Raw genomic sequence first — 18,659 nt, forward strand, 5'->3', positions numbered from 1 at the left:
TAGAAGGAGGAAAGGTTATAATTTTTGGCGGTTGCAACACCCAAAAACAAGGTGACTCCCGATCGCTTTTTATAGCTGTTTTTCTCTCTTAAAGAGAGTTGCAACCGCCACAACCCTTCCTCCTAGACTAAGATATACAATAAACACCTTCAGTCTCACGCAGCAGGTCGTGTTGCCAACCATTATAAAAGCATCGTGTCCACCTAACTCATCGTTGAGTTTATCCCCGACTTTCGCCTCTCTGCCGCCATCCTTCTTTTGAATTTCGTTACAGGTAACATCACACGGTCTTGCACTGCTCTCTTTTGCCGATGGTACTCTTGAATTTCGTTACAAGTAACATCACACGGTCTTGCACTGCTCTCTTTTGCTAATAGAGCTCTTGAATTTTGGCTTCTCCAGGACAGCCAACCTCTGACTAATTGTTTGCCAGATTTTGGCCATTTGGTTAGTCTGCTCTCTCTCTCTCTCTCTCTCTCTCTCTCTCTCTCTCTCTCTCTCTCTCTCTCTCTCTCTCTCTCTCTCTCTCTCTCTCTCTCTCTCTCTCTCTCTCTCTCTCTCTCTCTCTCTCTCTCTCTCTCTCGCTCTCTCTCGCGCTCTCTCGCTCTCTCTCGCGCTCTCTCGCTCTCTCTCGCGCTCTCTCTCCCTCGCTCTCTCGCTCTCTCTCGCTCGCTCTCGCTCTCTCGCTCTCGCTCTCTCTCTCGCTCTCTCTCTCGCTCTCTCTCTCGCTCTCGCTCTCTCTCTCGCTCGCTCTCGCTCGCTCTCGCTCTCTCTCGCTCTCTCTCGCTCTCTCTCGCTCTCTCTCTCTCTCTCACTGTAGGGGTTCTGTAAAAGCTGAACATCATGTGCTGATCAAATGTATTATACCTTTAAACTGGGGCTTCTGCACATCGAGATGTATGTGAAAGGTACAAGGTTTAAATAGGGGGGATACTTTTCAATAAAAAATCATAAATATGCATATCCTTCCTAAAAATTAAATTAATAAAGGTTATTTTATCATATTTTCTTAAGCAACTATTTGTTCACCGCATGATCAAATAAAAAAAATCACTTTTCTCTTTGGAAAACAAATAAACAATTGGACCAACTAAGTCATGTTTGTTATTGTCTTTTTCTTTTACAAGTGAAAAAATTAAATAATTTAGCTAAATGTCTTAAAGTCGAAAATAGAGACCTTTAGAGCCGAGAACGAGGAAGAGTTTTGGCCGCGAGCGCACTGGCACTAGAAATTCGTACTCGCAGTCGTATTCGTCAATTTGCAACTTTAGATTGTAAACAAACCGTTCTGACATACGATTTTTTCTTCCCCTGCGCTGTTTTGTGCCACTTTGATTTGCATAGGCTGAATTGGTTAATGGGTTCAGTATTCACAGTGCTTGACCATGGGTTAAAGGTGGTTATATTTCAGGTATCTTTGCAGGGGTGGGTCGAGAACTGAATTTGACTGATTCGCAATTGATATGGGCCAAAGCCAGGTGCAGAGCAGCACGCCTGTGTAGGAAAGTCCGGGGCATGCCTCCACAGGAAAGTTTTCGAAATGTGTGCTTCAAACCTGCATTCTGCAGCATTTTGGAGGTATATGGGGTATTTTGGGGGATACATGAACTCAGAAAGTACAATACTAAAGTAAGTTTGCCATTTTATCAGCGTGTTTACACCTGGCTTTCATAGGACTTCTATCAAAGTCTAGTAAAGGGCAGTAAAGGGAAAAGAATATAATTTACTACATATAGTATATTTTAAATAGTAAGTATTATAAATTATGTACATTCAAAATCAGTACAAAATTAAATTTTAAATAGTACAAATGAGATTCTAATACTGGCTTTAGGGTAGAGAGGGCCATGAAAAAGCTTACATTCTCTGATTTTTATCAGTTTGCAATAATTGTGACAGTGCCTGCATCATTGATGTGGTCATGGTCTGTTATTACTGTTGGCATTGGTACTAATATTGCTGTTGGCATTGGTACTGATATTGCTGTTGGCATTGGTACTGATATTGCTGTTGGCATTGGTACTGATATTGCTGTTGGTATTGGTACTGATATTGCTGTTGGTATTGGTACTGATATTGCTGTTGGCATTGGTACTGATATTGCTGTTGGCATTCGTACTGATATTGCTGAACTGTTGTTGCTGCTGTAGCAACATGCTGTGACATTGCTCTTGTTGCTTTAACTCATCTGCCCTGTGTTTTTGATCTCTTTCTCTGTCTCTCTTCACGATTGAACGCTATACTTCGCTCCATCATTTCTACCAGACTTGTCTGGGTTCTTCTCTTTTTTCGTCTTCTGCATCTTTCTCTTCTTTGTAGCACTTAGCCGCTCTCTTGCCTTTCTTCTCGTCTCCTCTCCAATAGCCTTTTCAGCCTGTTCTTTTTTGCCTTTCTTTTTCTCCGCGTCATATTCAAGGATTTGATCATGGATGTCTGTCAACGCTTTGTGCTTGTCATCATACTCGGCACCAACGCCACTGTCCCTCTTCTCTTTTCCTTCACGATTCTTGAACATATCGTAAAGTTTCTCAAACTTTCCCTTTCAGATCTAGCAGACACTTTCATGCCATGGTTTCCAGACAAACTATCGGGAATACTTTTCCACACCCCAGCTCTTTCTTTGCTGTAACCCGGATGTTGGTGTGGCTCCAAAAGAAGCATTTCTTTTAGGAGCCCAGACTTGTCTGGGTTCTTCTCTTTTTTCTTCTCCTGCATCTTTCTTTCTCTTCTTTGTAGCACTTAGCCGCTCTGTTGCCTTTCTTCTCGTCTCCTCTCCCATAGCCTTTTCAGCCTGTTCTTTTTTGCCTTTCTTTTTCTCCGCGTCATATTCAAGGATTTGATCATGGATGTCTGTCAACGCTTTGTTCTTGTCGCCATACTCGGCACCAACGCCACTGTCCCTCTTCTCTTTTCCTTCACGATTCTTGAACAGATCGTAAAGTTTCTCAAACTTTCCCTTTCAGATCTAACTGACACTTTCATGCCATGGTTTCCAAACAAACTATCGGGAATACTTTTCCACACCTCAGCTCTTTCTTTGCTGTAACCCGGATGTTGGTGTGGCTCCAAAAGAAGCATTTCTTTTCGGAGCTCCTGATCATGATGCGGTTTCCATATAAATAGCACTCGTCTCAGTCATTTCCAACCTTTTACAAAACAAAAAACTTTGTCAGTTACATGGTGCAGATATTAGAGTGTCACTACAGAGGGCCTGGATCTGCCACTGAGTCTAATCAAGGATAAGCAAGCTACCTGTCTTATATTTATTTTATTTTATTTTTATTTTAATATAAAAATATTGCTTTCATTTAACTTGCATGACAAAAAATAATTTGATTTCCAAGAAGAGTGAATCTTGCGGAATCTGATGAAGCATAGATATTTTAATAAAATCTGAAAAATTTACGAAAATCGCGCCGAAAACGTGTCTTCTGTAGGGAACTTAGTATATAAGCTGTTTAGCCAAAACAACCTCGGCGCGCCACCTTAAAGAACAGTATAATAGACATTTACAGGGAATGAGTTCCAGTTCAGCTCAGCAGTCAATAACATACATACCATCAACAGTGCCCTCTGTCAGGTATGTCTGCAAACACCCTGACACTGTGTCAGACGTGATGCCGCTGGCATTTGTCTCCCACATGAAAAGTTTCTCAAACACAAAGGGGAACTCTTTCAGCACACCAGCATCTCCATCCCCTTTCTTATATGGTCGAGGACAACTGTCTTCCGGTTCAGGACCGCGTGCAACATAATCCCCTCAACAAGGAGCTGTTTGTTTGCCATCTTATAACAATAAAAGCAAAGGAATAATTTCAATATTGAAATAATATAGAAGTTGGCCGCAAGAGAGGGCTGTTTAATCAGGCCACAAAAATAAATTTGGCTATTTTGAAATCAAAAGTATTATCCGTGTCTTCATATATAACTGAGTTCTTTAGCCTAGCAGTCATCCTCTAGGAAAGAAGTGTGTCACTTCGAAACATGTTGTTAAATTAAATTTGATTTTGTTATTATGAAGTTTTGTTATCTCAATTCAACTATTGATCGCCCTTTTAGAACAATTTATATATATGAAACATACCGTGGGAAGCTGAGTGCAGCCAGCATCAGTTGGTTGACCATCCCTTGATTTGTGGCCAGCTCTTTCAGTTCCTCATCTTTGGCATCAATCAGGTAGTAAAATGAAAAGAAAAGGATTAATGATACTGCACTTATAATTCACTTATCAGTCAACTGACCAGGACGTATAATCGGTCCATGGGTTTTATACATTTGCAGCCCTTCTACAAATCGGTCTTTCAGCATTGTAATGACAGCACTGTAGGGACACCTTTCGTGAGAAGACAAATTAAGGTCGCAAAGCGAAGGTCACATACTTCAGAGCTTTTGTATGAGTGGCAGCCACACCCAAGTCGTACAAAATTCATGATACAAATTTGACATTTTTTTAGATTTGTGACCTCTGTAATAGTTTATAAATAATGATATTACTTTTGATGGTAATTGTTAAAGGGTTGGAGTGGGTTATTTTTCCAGTGACAGGCAGAAAGAAAATGTGGTCAAACAAATACCGTATGCATCATGAAGACTGTTAAAATAGCAGTTTAGACGTTATGAACTTCTGTATTTTATCATAATGTACCTACGGCACATGCTTAAGGCAATGATTATATACACAAAGTTTACAGTATTAAGATTGTAGAATTATGTAAAAAAGGCAAAGTATACGTTGTTTTATCCTGTCCTAAAGTTAAATATATCTTTTTAAGAAGCTGGGGCCGGTTCCTGAAAAGCCGATTAACTTAACCCTAGATTAGCGCCTAACCCTGGGTTAAAATTCGCTAATCCTAGGTTAGCTAACCTAAGGATAACTCACCATTACCGAAAGCCGAGTTAACCCCCGATTAACTAACCCTGGGTTAGAAATGGCTTCCAAGCTAGAAACCGGCCATAAACCGGTTTGGCGGGATTTTCCGAGCAACCACAGGACTCCCAAGACGTAAACAAAACTGCCAAACGCGCGTTTTTCGCGCCCTTTTCGACTTTCGGCTTTTTGATTATTTTTTTTCCGATCGTAAACATGGACTCCAAGAAGTCAAAGCGCAAGCCGAATTTTTCCATTGAGGAAATAACCATTATCACGGAGTCGGTGGCAGAGAAAAAAGAGATACTAAATTCAAAGTTGACAAATGCTGTCACAAACAAATTAAAGAATAGTGTGTGGGAGTAAATAAAGGATAAAATGAACGCAGTTGGAGTTGCTCCACGAAGTCTTGTAGAGGTAGAAGACAAATGGAAAAACCTCCTCTCCCAAGCAAAGAGGGAGAACTCGGAGTTCAAGCGGGAGAGTGGCAAAACCGGAGGGGGTCCACCACCCAAGCCTCCATCCACGCCACGCCACGGCAAAAATAATAGAGGAGTACCAAGACACTCCCAGTTTTTCCGGGCTGATTGGTTTTGAGACCGGTCAGACTAAAATTTGTTTTTATAATCATTTAGAACATACAAGGATAATGACACGGCGATAAGTTCTCTTTTTTTTTATTTATTTTTTTTATTTAGTAAATTTATTTTTCAATCTTGTTTTCCTTTAGAAATAATTTCTTCCGTGCCGGCAATCCTCCCCCCTCCCTTCTCCAAATAAAAAATACTTAATTGTTCCCAGTCTCACACGCCACAACTGTAAAACTGTTCCTACATCGCGTATCAGCCATGTTTGTTCTGATGTGTTCCAACTCGAAGCTTCTGAATCTCAATCGTGGGAATTCTTATATCATCTTCACTCATTTAACTAAGTTTTTGTAAACACAGGGACGTCCGATCGACTAGATGAAAAATACCTCATTTCAATTTGTAGTTTTCACCTTGGAAAATAAGCTTTTATAAGATAACTTAAGTGAGCTTGATAAAATCACTTGACATGTCTTATATTTCAGGCGATTCGTTGGCTGATGACTTAGAAGAACCATCGGTTTTAGATCAAATTGAAGAATCAGAGGTTCATCTTCCTACTAAACATGGTAAGAAAGTGCAGTGATTTGTGATTGTTTAGTGAACAAAGTTTATTATTCAAATCTAAAAACTTAAAATGTAAGTATATACTTAAGTTCTCATCAAAATCAACCGTTCTCTTTTTGGTGGTTCTCTGTGTATTTCCCGACTCTAGAATTCCCAGGGGCCCCAGGGGGTACAAACTGAGGGTATTCGCCATAAAACTCTAATTAATTAGTCATATCCTTTTCAGCTACCCCTCCTCCAAAGAAAAAAAAATATGCAGATGACGTACTACAAGTGCAGTATGAGGCTCTCCAGCTTCAAAAGGAGAATCTCCTCCTGAAAAATCAAAAACTAACATTGGAGGTCTTTCTTTTGAGGAAAAGTATAACAGAGGAATGAGGTGAGCACCCAAAAGTCTCAATGATTGTCAAAATAACTCACAATGTGTTTTTCTAACAATATCTCTTATGATCCAGTGTTATCCCCAGTATTTTTTGCCATAGTGGCGGCACATTAATAATGTTTAAAAAAATGACTTAGGATTGATTTGTGTGATGAACCAAATGATTGGAAGGAATGTTGCAAAAAAATTTTTGCGTGAAAATTTTCTGTTTAACTCAAGTAATTATTCATGCTTGAGCCAAGAACACAGCAACACTTGGAAACTACAGCGTGGCTGAGCGCCACAGGTGCCACTGTCTGGAGAGCACACTGTGATGAAATCTTGATATCCGAAATGTACTATATGGCCATTCCTTTTTATTTTTTTTGCCGCCTTCAATGCAGCAAATAGAGATGGAAATTTTTGAAGCTTTGAAATTCAGCATCTACCACTATTAATTATTTCCCCATTCTTCTATGTCTATAATAGAAATCCTCTGAGACACAGGCAACATGCATGTAGTAATACAAATTATTAAGACTTACTAGACTTCTAGTCATGTTTGAGCTTCTCTGAGCCATTATTTTTACTTTGTACAAAGCTGCATCATACATATTCTCATGAATTACAATAGATAATTGCATTTCTTTTTTATGATAGGAAATATGTCCTTAAAATTTGTCTTGGAAGTCCTTTGTAGAAATAGTACACATTCAAGTTCACTCTTTTGAATGTTGTAGCATTATTATTATCTAAGCAATTAACAATTAAAAAAAACAACAGTAACATTAAAAAATACTTACAGCACTGAAACCAAAAGTATGGATAGTTCTAATGTATTCCCAAACTTCTTAAAGCCCTCAACCAATCAACAACGCAATGAAGACAGCAGAAAACAATTAATAGCAGCATGTGAGAATACCTTTGTTGGATTTCACTGTCCATTGACTGCCTGAAAGTTTTTTATTGTAATCCAGCCAAACTACAGCAAAAACCATATAACAAAAACCTAGACTTTTTTAAGTCGGCTTAAACAGGTTCTTATGTAAATGGTAATTATTGTCAAATTAGGCTAACCAGGTTCTTAGGTTCTTTAAATTTTGTCCAACTTAGGTTCTAATGCATGTCTTTACATGTTGGTGCTGCAATAATTTACACTTCTCTGCTTCATTGCCAAAATTAAAACCATCGAACATGCTAACTAATTTCACGTTGATACTGGTTGAAGCCTCAAAAGTATGTGTGTGCATTAAAACTGTCTTATGCTTTTAGGTCCAGTGCTGTGATGATACTGGGGTAGGACAAATACAAAAGCAACATATTTTAAAAATAGGAGTTTGAAATAAAGTCTCTAATGATCTTTCCATCTTCAGGGCCCTGATACACATTCAGATCTGGCTCATCATCAGGTCCAGCTGCTAGGCCATCATATGTCATTTCTCAAGATTGCGATATTATGCAATACAGCACAAGCCCCTATTAACTGGCTGACTTTCTCGGGCTTCATTTTGACCTCACCGTGCATAAGATGGAACCGCCTCTTGAATAGGCCAAAGCATTGTTCAATTTTAACCCTTGTTTTTGAATGGGCTCCATTGAAGTCTTCCTAATAACATAGTAAAAAATATATATTTTGAAATAAATGGATTGAAATAAATTTTGTGCATCTGTCTATGGTATGTATAGATAACTGTATACCAAGGTATTATAGTGAAATGCACTTTAGATTGTTTAACTCGTATACACTCTAATATCCTTGTTCTCTTGTATGCTTGCTTGACTACGACAGTGTTGCATAGGTTTTATAAAAAAAAGCACTAAGAATTAGGGGTTATTTCCTGGATAATTTCCTATTATTAAAATCATACATAAAAAGTTTCAATGTATTATTCAGGTGTTGTAACATGTAGACTTTTTTAATTGAGTGCCATGATATCCACTCAGTGCAGTACCTTTTTAGTGCACATTTTCACTTTTCAGATTTATTGAATTTATTGGGTATTACTACTATCAGTGGTAATGGAGAAGTTATGAAAATATACAACAATTTAGTTGTCTCATTATTTAAAAAAAATTCTTAGGGAGTGTTCATTATTTACACTGAGGGGGGAGGGAAGATTTTTACCCAAGACACCTTAAAATTTCGGAGCCCCCTTTCATTGTAAACAATCTTTTTCGGTGTCCCCCTTATAGAACCCTAAAGTTTTCTTTCTCTTTCCCTTAGAGACCTTTTTATTTAGAGCCCCCACTTTTCTTGGCTAAAAATTTGCGGAGCCCCCCCACAATTTTCCCTCCCCCCCCCTCGGTGTATTTAATGAACACTCCCTTACCTGATGCTGGTTGGCTGGGTTAGGATAGGGTGTCATGAGGAAGGGGCGGCATGGATACCCACTGTCCCCTAACAAGTACCCCTCATCTATCCTTGTGTGCTTCCTTTCCAGCGTATTCTGAATAGATGAATTCCGAAATATGAAAGCATCATGAGTACTACCAGGCCAACGGGCAACAATGTTGGTAAAGAGACCTGCAAAAAATAAAGTTGAAACAAGTTCATCTTAATAAAAACAATAAATAAAAAAAGTAAAAGCAAAGCTGAATAAGGACGATAGAGGATCAATGTATGTATTAGTAAATTTTTGGGTCAAACCCTTCCCTTCACCCCCATAGCAAATAGATAGATCTACAGGATGCAAACAAGCAGTGTGCTTGTATTGTGAGGGGGACCCATTCTTAAAATAAGAGAAATATTGTTTGGCTGATTGAGAGCTGATTGATATTATTCTTGTTGTTGTTATTATTATTAAGGGGGTGTATCTATCCCAACCATCCTCTGGTAAGAACCTGCAAGGTTTTCAAAAGATATATAAAAAATCAACTGCTTTCAGCCTTAGAGTTTTGCATGAGTTCCTTGGCTGCCTCTGCAATTACTTGGCATGCAGTGAAGTTGTTGTTTTATACACCCCCATCTTCACACCTTAAAATATTTTACCTTTGTCGTCACACACGGCTTGCACGTTAATGCTGTGCTGCCCTTTCCGATTGACATAATCGTTCTCATGATTTGTCGGGGCCTGGAGCTTTACATGAGTCCCGTCAATACAGCCGATAACTCCAGGGAAGCCGTGCTTGTCGTAAAATGCCTGCTTTATCTCCCTTTGCCTCTCTCGCGAAGGCCATTTGATGAAGCGGTCAGCTTTGCTAACAAGCGCTCTTGTCACATCTGAGACGCAAAGGGAAACGGTAGACTTTGGAAGGCCAAATGTATCGCCTATGATTTGCAAAAAAACTCCCCGAAGTGTAAAAGCGTAGTGCGACAAGAACTTGGACTATTGGAGCAAGTGCGTGATTTCGTCGCCTATCCCGGCTTAATTCCTCCCTCAAAAACTGTGTTATATACTCAATTGTGTCTTTCCGAAAGCGGAACCTCGATTTGACCTCTTGGTCGTTGAGGAAGTCATCAAGGCTTCCGTTAAACAAGCGAAAGCGGCGTTCGCGAGCTTGCGGGTAAGCTTCCCCGACCCGGCAAAACAACAAATCCGCCATTTTGTTTTTTGCCAGCTTGCGCTAATCCATGGATTAGCGAGTTAACCCACCTCGCGAGCAGGGTTAGATTTATTCCCCAAACTAACCCTGGGTTAGCGCTAACCGGCGTTTCGGGAACAGAATATGCTGATGCAATGTTTGCCAAGGGAGCCCCATTAAGCAACTGTTTTGGCTTTGTAGACGGAACGGTGCGACCAATATCGCGTCCAGGCCAAAACCAAAGAATTGTATATAATGGTCATAAAAGAGTGCACTCTTTAAAGTTTCAGTCAGTGGCGCTGCCTAACGGCCTTATCGGACACATGTATGGCCCAGTCGTTAAGTAAACTCGGCTGTTTTATCTTGAGACTACTTGTTGTGTTTTTATTTATAGACCTCACCCACCAGAAACAAAAGAGCAAGACATCTAAAAACATCATTATCCCCAAGGATTTTTTCTTGGCTAATCTGATGAGTACATTTGATACACCTTAAACAGAATAGGTGAAGTGCTCACGAAACGAATTGAAGTGTTCCATTGAACAGGGAGAGCAACCTGGGGAGAGGGGTAGAGACTTTTCTAGCCATCTAAACTTACAATAATTAAAAATTGACTCCTGTCATGTGCATTTTTCATATCTACTTTTAAAACTTTTCTTTCAGAGGGCAAAAGACATGATGCATTTATGCTGATGGAATCCAATATTTTGCATGAATTAGAAAACAATGCATTCTCCCCTACTGGTCAGGCGATGTGTATGTATGGGGACCCTGCGTACCCATTGAGGGTACACCTTCAAGCCCCTTTCCGTAATGGAGTTTTGACCCCCATGATGGAAGAGTACAACTCAAGAATGAGCTCAGTACGGTCGTCAGTAGAATGGTTGTTTGGAGAAATCATCAACGACTTCAAATTCTTGGACTTCAAAAAGAACCTCAAACTTAACCTTAGTTGTGTTGGAAAAATGTACCTTGTTTGTGCATTTCTTTTTCAGATAGTCCTAGGCTGTATCAAATACTTCATTTGCCTATGTCACATTTTCTTACTGATAATGTCTATGTGTCTTTAGATATTTGTCTGAAACCACACAACCACGGCAAAAAAACACCCAATCTTAGTTAAACGTGTTGAGTTATGTTTATAATGACGTAACCTAATGTTGCATTCTGGGTAATCGTTACCCTCGTGGTCTGTATGATCCGCCATGTTGTACGCGTTGTATTGGAGAGAATAAAAGAAGTAAAGACACTCATAACAAGATGAGTTCTACAGGTTATGTGCCCAGGACGGACTCGAAATGGAACAGATTGACGTTCGACGGAGACGAGAGCAAGTATGAATTGTGGGAGGCCAAATTTTTGGGACATTTACGGATGTTGAAATTGAAAGATACGATCTTGCCATCGACGGATGCGCCTGACGCGACAAAGAACGAAGAATGCTATGCGGGACTTATACAGTTCTTAGACGATAAAAGCCTCTCACTAGTAATGAGAGAAGCTACTGACGACGGCAGGAAAGCTTTAAAGATACTACGGGAGTTTTATGCGAGCCAAAGCAAGCCTCGTATCATAACACTGTACACTGAACTAACATCACTCGTAATGGGAGTAAACGAAACAGTCACCGAGTATTTAATTCGTGCTGAGAAGGCTATCACTGCTCTCAGAAACGCAAAGGAAACACTCAGTGATGGGTTGATCATCGCAATGATTCTGAAAGGGTAACCAGAATCCTATAAACCGCTAGCTATACACATCACTCAAAGCGCTGGGGAGATATCATTATCTACATTCAAAGGTCACCTGAGAAGCTATGAAGAAACAGAGAAATTTAGCAGTAAGGCGAAAGCAGACCAAGTAATTAAGGCTGCGTCTCCAGCACCACGTGCATGCTATGGTTGTGGTCAAACTTCGCACTTCATCAGGGACTGCCCAAAGAAAAGTGAAACAACAAAATGGCGCAACTATCACAAGAGTTCTACCCATTCAGGTGGAGAATGTAAAAGGCACCAACAGAAAGGAGACACAACAAAGAAAGTTTCTGTTATGGATGATACAGAAAATAATGAGGAGGAACATACTTTCACATTTAATGTGAAGGATCACAGTAACAAAGTTTTCAACAACCCCAAGGGCATGCTAGTTGACACTGGGGCTACATCTCATATCGTTACAACTGATACGATCACAAGGATCGATGGAACATTCAAACCGAGTGAACATTGTATGGAATTAGCTGATGGAACAAGGACCAGGAACATTGCCGTAAAGCGAGGAGACGCAATGGTAACCCTCAAGGATGTGAATGGCAGACATGTAAACGCTGTGCTGAAGGGAGCATTGTACATACCATCGTACCCCCAAGACATCTTCTCTGTGAAGGCTGCAACTGCAAATGGGGCAGAAGTGAAGTTCCAAACTGGATAGAATGAACTCATCCATAAGGATGGTACTGCATTTACAATTGAGGAACAAAATAAGTTGTACTATTTGAACACTGTAGAACCACTTTATGGTAATGACAGCTATGATAAGGTAAGCGTTTCACATGACATATACACGTGGCATGAAATATTAGGCCACTGCAATTTTGAGGATGTCTTAAAGACAAAGGAGGTAGTAGAGGAAATGAATATGTCTGGAAAGATAGATAAGTCTAAGTTAACTTGCAACACCTGCATCGAGGGGAAATTTGTAAATAACAGAAATAGAAAGCCAGATGCTAGGGCTACCAGACCCTTAGAGAGGGTTCACACTGACCTGGCGGGCCCTATAAACCCAGTACCAAGGGAGGGTTTTAAGTATAGTATCTCATTTACAGATGATTATTCTGGGGCAGTATTTGTGTATTTTCTCTCTCTCCGAGAGAGATCCATTAAGCATGAGTTATCATGTCCCCATTCCCCACATCAGAATGGAACAGCTAAAAGGCAGTGGCGAACCTTGTTTGAGATGGGCAGATGTTTGCTCATAGAGAAACAGGTGCCAAAGTTCTTGTGGCCATATGCAGTTCAAACTGCTGCACACATTAGGAATAGGTGCTATAACAGGAGAACAGAGAACACACCTTATTTCATGCTAACAGGAAAGAAACCTGACCTTTCCAGAATGGGAATATTCGGATCAGAATGTTACACGTACAATCACAACCATAAGAAATTAGACTCTCGCGGTGTGAGAGGGGTATTCGTAGGGTATGACAAGAACAGCCCGGCATACCTAGTGTACCACCCAGATAAGGGGAAGGTGTTAAAGCACAGGCCCATTAAGTTCATCAGTAAGGATTGCATCGAGCAAGAAACTCAAACTGAAGGCCTCATTCACAATGAAATGCCAGTGGGCAATGTTCATGAAGGAGTTGGATCAGAACAACTAGTCAACTCCAATGGAGCCATAATAAGCCACCCAGATGTGGGCAAGGTAGATGGTGAAGCTAGTTGTACACCCGGTGATAGCAAGCAGGTAGATAATCAGAGTCACACAAGTGGGCGTCCACAAAGAGAGAGACAACCCCCTAAGTATTTGGATGATTATGTTACCAGTATAAGTGATAGTGATGACATAACTTATTCCAGTGTTGATTATTGTTACAGAGTTTCAGGGGTGCCACAAAGTTACTCTGAGGCTATGGCCTCAACAAACGCTACAGAATGGAACCAAGCCATGGCCGAAGAAATGGGGTCACTTCAAGAAAATGACACATTTGAGCTAACCTCCCTCCCGGAGAGTGTGAACCCAGTGGGGGGGAAATGGGTATACACCATTAAAGAAGATGCAGCAGGCAGGGAAGTATTTAAAGCTAGATATGTAGCAAAGGGGTATAGCCAAGTTAAAGGAATTGATTACCAGGAGACCTTCGCTCCTACTGCGAACATCACCTCAATTAGGGTTCTGATGCAATTAGCAGCGCAGTATGACCTCACTATCCATCAAATGGATGTCAAAACAGCGTACCTACATGCACCAATAGATCAGGAAATATACATGAAACAACCAGAAGGCTTCGAAGTGATCTCCGAAAATGGAGAAAAGTTAGTGTATAAGTTAAAGAAATCTCTTTACGGCCTAAAATAGTCAGGCAGAAACTGGAATAAGCTTCTGCATGAAAGTCTGATGGAGAGTGGTTTTAACAGGAATCCATCAGACCGCAGCATTCTGCGGTTTCGCTGACCCTTCCCATAGGAATCAACGCCGTAGGGGCTAATTTTAGGGGCCCGTCTATCTGCACTAGACTCCTAACTTTAGAGGCCCGTCTATCCGCAATAGACTCCTTAACGCTCGCCCTCTACACAAATATTGCGTCTGACGCAACTAGTGCAGGTGGAAAAACAACAACTGCAAGTCGATTTGTCACTCAACAACCATCCCTACGTAAGTAGCTATAGGCAAATGCGTATGTAAATGATCCCCTTGTACACACAACTCCTCTCTAACCTTGGCCTTATAGCCGCTGCATCGAGAACTGCACAGTAAGCAAGTGGATTTAGAGAGCACTTACAGAACAGAAGAGCCAGTTGCACTCAAATAAAACGATAGTTCCATTCGTTTCCCATCTTCTAGTCGGTGGTCCCTATGCCAATCGGGTCAAGCTACAGGAGATGGAGCTCCGTAAATACGGGGCCAATCCACATCCTGGGCTACTGGCTTCCAAGCGTCAACAGTCGGACTCAGCGAGGGTTAGAGTCAAAATGCATAATGGCCCCACACAAAGGGTGTATTCTTCAGGCTATGGCTTATCCATAAGAATAGACAGCAGGGCCATAAGCATAACCAGCTTCTGAGTAAGTTGCTTTAGTGACATTTCCCCAAAAGATGGTAGACTTTTAAGATATGTCAAAACTGTATGTGGGTTCCATGTTGAAACATATCGTGGTAGTGCGGGCTTCTCATTAAACAATCCAGTCATGAATCGTGACACCAGTGGGTGCTCACCAACTTTGAAACCGTCTATCAAAATAAACGATGATTGTGCACTTCTGGCTGTAGCAACAGCACTAAAACCAACAGTTTTAGACATAGATGTAAGGAAATTCAGAACGTTTTGCGGACTTGGCTGTATCTGATTAACTCCATTATCCAAGCAATACTTGACCCAGGTCTTGACATAAGTTTGATATTGCTTTCGAGTTTCTGACCGCCAAGACTTTAAAATGATTCCCAAAGGCTCTCCTTGTACCTCCTGCGCAACTAGCGATGACCGGATACAAGACAACCAAGAAGCTGAAGCTTCGGGTACAGTGGATGTACCTCTTCTGGCTGAAACGGCAGAGCTAAGGTCTGTTTGCGCATCTTGATTTGCACTGGTTGAGCCTTGAGCAGCTGAAGAAGGTAGGGGTACCAAAACTGTGTTGGCCAATGAGGGATTACTATGATTGCTGTTGTGCCGCTCTCCTCTATAAATTGTAGAACTTTGCCTATAAGGCTGAAAGGAGGAAAGCAATATATCAGATTATACTTGCTCCAGTCTAACAAAAAAGCCTCAATAGCTATAGCCCCAGGGTCTGGTCTTTAGGCAACATAAGGAGTAACTTTATAGTTCAGTCTGGAAGCAAACATATCTATGTCAGGGGTGCCCCATCTACATACAAGTGTTACTGTTAAATTTCCGGCTAGCAGCATCAGCCTCAGTATTCAATTTGCCTGGTATGTGGGAAATGGACAACTTCAGTTGTCTGCTCATGCACCACATTATTATCTCTCTGATGATAGTGTTGCACTTTCTGGATTTAGTGCCTCCCATGTTCCGTATATAAGACACAGCAGTTGTATTATCACAGAGCACTTTAATGTGGGTAGATTGCATGTGGTCACAGAGGAATTTCAAGGAAAGCAAGATGGCCTTGATTTCCAAATAATTTATATGGGATTGAGACTCCTTAAATGACCATCTACCCCCTGTTATCATGTCTGTATCTTCCAAAACCCCTCCCCAGCCTTTTAGAGAGCTGTCAGTTTTAAGTATCACTGCAGAGGAGGTGAGAGAATGGCTTGAGGATGTTTATCAACACCCTGTATCCACCATAGTAGGTCCTGCTTTGCCAAAGGGGAGAGGGCCATTTTCCCTCAAGATTCCAACCATTGCATTTCAATGCATCAGTTTTGTCATTTTCTAGAGCTCGATAATAAAGTTGAGCATATTGTACCCCTGAAAAAGCAGATACCATAAGACCTACAACAGAGGCAACATCTCTGATGTTTACTTGACCTTCCTTTTGTTCTAGTGCAGAACATGCTGACCTTATTTTGTCTACTTTTTCAGGGACCATGGAGATGGACATGTTCTGTGAATTGAGAATGAACCCCAAAAACTTGGCTGTTTAAGCTGGGGTGGTGACAGATTTTGTCTCGTGTATAGTAAACCCCAGTGACTTTAGTAATGAGACAGTTTCTGAAATTTCCTGCAACAATTTGTCAGGGTTTTCAGCCAAGAGAAGGATATCATCAATGTAGCCAACTAAGAGATTCCCTTTTTCTCTCAGGCTAGCAAGAACTGGCTTCATAAGCTTTGTAAAAACCCTAGGTGCAGATGCCAATCCATTAGCAAGGCAGGAATACTCAAAAACAGAGCCATTGAACTAAAATCGGGGGTACTTTCTGTACCTGGGATGTACAGATACAGAATAATAAGCATCCTTGAGATCTAAAACTGCCATCCAGTAGTCCTTTTTTAGCAGCTGAGCAGCCGATTGGAGGGATTCCATTTTAAAATGGTGGTAGGCTACAAAGGTATTTAATCTCTTAAGATTTAAAACGAGCCTGTGTTATCCATCCTTTTTTGGTCTAGTAAAAACCGTAGAGATGAATTCACCCTCACAGTGAGAAGACTTTGATATTACTCCTTTATGAAGTAACTTGTCTATCTCATTAGCTATAATCAAACTTTCCCCTTTAGAAAACCTGAAATGGGGTACAGTTGATTGATGAGGTATGTTGAGTTCCAACTGGTAGCCAGTAACAATCTCAAGAATGCTAGGGTCTGATGTGATCAGCTCCCAATTTGAGACATGATTAGATATATTGCCAGCAATAAAAGTATTGGCAACACTTACATTTGGTGTTGTTGAGCAGGCTTGGCCTACTGTGATGGGCGCTTGCCCTGGATGGAGCTCTTCTGAGTTGGCTCCCTTCGTTTCCAAGACTTGTAATTTTGGCTGTTCCAGTTTTTTGAGCTCCTTCTGTGGTTGTTGACTTGAGAGGACCTGAAGCTCTGGGGCCCCTTTTTTGACTGCAACTTGGCCCCAATTTTATTGACATCTCCGATGTCTTTGAGATGCTTTTGCAAATCTTCCCCAAAAAGCATGTCCGTGAATGGGACTTGAGGGGAGCACAGAGCAGCATATTCTCTGCCAATTTCTGGCTTCATCAAAAGCCTTCTTTGCATATTAAGCTCATAATTAGCATGAGTAATAAGTGATAATGCTTCTAGGCCAAACTGTTTTATCTGCTGGACAGAGGCTGCGTCCAAGCTTCCTTTGGCTGACATGCACATGTCTGTCAATCGAGTCAAAGGCATAATACCTTTCACGAGCGCATGTTGTAGTTTATAAAACTGAAGGTCTCGTTTTTTGGTATGCTCACGGAGCTTACGCCATATTCCCGGATTGACTCTCGTAGCTTTAGCTGCAGGGCAGTTTTCAGGCCTGTCTTGTTTGTCAAGCTTCTCTTTAAGCCTTTTATCGGGGAGACGATTGCGCAGCATTTTCTCAAGGAGTCTGGCAAGCTGCTTGTTTTGCAAATCGTCACCAATCAAGTCTTCTGACTCGCATTCTTTCGCTAGCTGCTTTACAAAGTCGTCTTCATCGTCTGATGGAGCCGCAGAGCACTTTTTAAGGAGAGATTCGCGAGTATCCTCCTCATCTGAGGAGCTTTCATCGCTCGAGGAGCGAGAGCTGGAAGGCTCATGGAGCTTCTTCCCCGACTTCGCCTTTTTGGCGGGAATCTCGGATCGCGAATCACCGTTCCTTTTGCCCTCTTTGGCCTTCATGGAAGGTTGCACATCATTGTTTAGCCTTTTGGTAAGGCAATAAATATCCTCTGTTAGAGACTTCACGTCCGTAGGCGTGATACTATGAGGTGAAATTTCGTCCTCCGGCGGCATGGCCGCCATCTTGGATTGTTCTTCATGTTCACTATCCAAGTTCAAATCATCAGGTTCGTCTTCTGGTCGGCTTTGTCGCCTGATATTTTTGTCCGCAGGCGGATCCTTTGCCATTGTGAAGAGATGAGTGGAGTCCTTCAGGGACCAATGGGTTGTTTTGTGGAATACTTGTCGGGAAAACTTTGCTATACGTCGACTTTGCTCGAAAACCGAACTCGCACTGAGCTCGGATACTGCAAGCTTGCTATCTCACGTGACCTCTGATTGTATGCAAATGCGAGGTAGAATCCCCATTATTTTTAAAAAACAAAGCCCTCAAAACTAACCGAAAAAACACACTCACTGCTGTTTCTTTGATGACGCTTCCATGTGCGGCCTAGAGTCGAAAAAATGTGAAAATCCGATCAAAAAGTGCCGTTAAAGATTCTAAAATTGAAGGTTACATAGTAAACAGTGACACAGGAGTGTTTTGCTAAGAAATTACAAGTTTGAAAGGCAAAATAAAGCAAAACTATACTCACGTTTTCGACACAACGTCAAAATAGCTAAACTCACGTCGGCGCGAAGCAACGACGGCAAGTAATTTCACCCGGAAACGTGGACCGGAAGTTGAACTCACTTCCGGCTGCCGTCGCCTTCGCCAAAACGCCCGGT

The 18,659-nt window shown here is 41.2% G+C and overlaps 1 protein-coding gene, 2 long non-coding RNA genes and 1 pseudogene across 4 annotated transcripts; 2 read left to right on the plus strand and 2 right to left on the minus strand.

Annotated features, from left to right (window-relative positions):
- Window positions 1–1,919: 1,919 nt before the first annotated feature.
- On the minus strand, window positions 1,920–3,162 carry LOC125568414 (circumsporozoite protein-like). The gene is given in 3 exon segments (XM_048730684.1): window positions 1,920–2,217; window positions 2,219–2,283; window positions 2,681–3,162. Coding segments are annotated over 3 exon segments (462 nt in total). The 5' UTR covers window positions 2,780–3,162.
- A 2,234-nt stretch (window positions 3,163–5,396) lies between these two features.
- Window positions 5,397–6,433, plus strand: LOC116605984. 2 transcript variants are annotated; one of them, XR_007312330.1, is made up of 3 exons: window positions 5,397–5,469; window positions 5,940–6,023; window positions 6,248–6,433. It is a non-coding gene; the product is annotated as an uncharacterized LOC116605984 (long non-coding RNA). The 2 variants fall into 2 exon arrangements; XR_004291757.2 differs by lacking the exon at window positions 5,397–5,469 and having other exon boundaries at window positions 5,559–6,023.
- A 375-nt stretch (window positions 6,434–6,808) lies between these two features.
- LOC116617309 lies at window positions 6,809–10,040 on the minus strand (annotated as a pseudogene).
- Window positions 10,041–14,142: 4,102 nt separating this feature from the next.
- Window positions 14,143–14,404, plus strand: LOC125568381. Its single transcript, XR_007312311.1, has 2 exons — window positions 14,143–14,278; window positions 14,355–14,404. It is a non-coding gene; the product is annotated as an uncharacterized LOC125568381 (long non-coding RNA).
- The last annotated feature ends 4,255 nt before the right edge of the window (window positions 14,405–18,659 follow it).

This window comes from Nematostella vectensis, chromosome 7 (genome assembly GCF_932526225.1).
Source record: "Nematostella vectensis chromosome 7, jaNemVect1.1, whole genome shotgun sequence".
In the NCBI taxonomy this organism is placed as follows: domain Eukaryota; kingdom Metazoa; phylum Cnidaria; class Anthozoa; order Actiniaria; family Edwardsiidae; genus Nematostella; species Nematostella vectensis.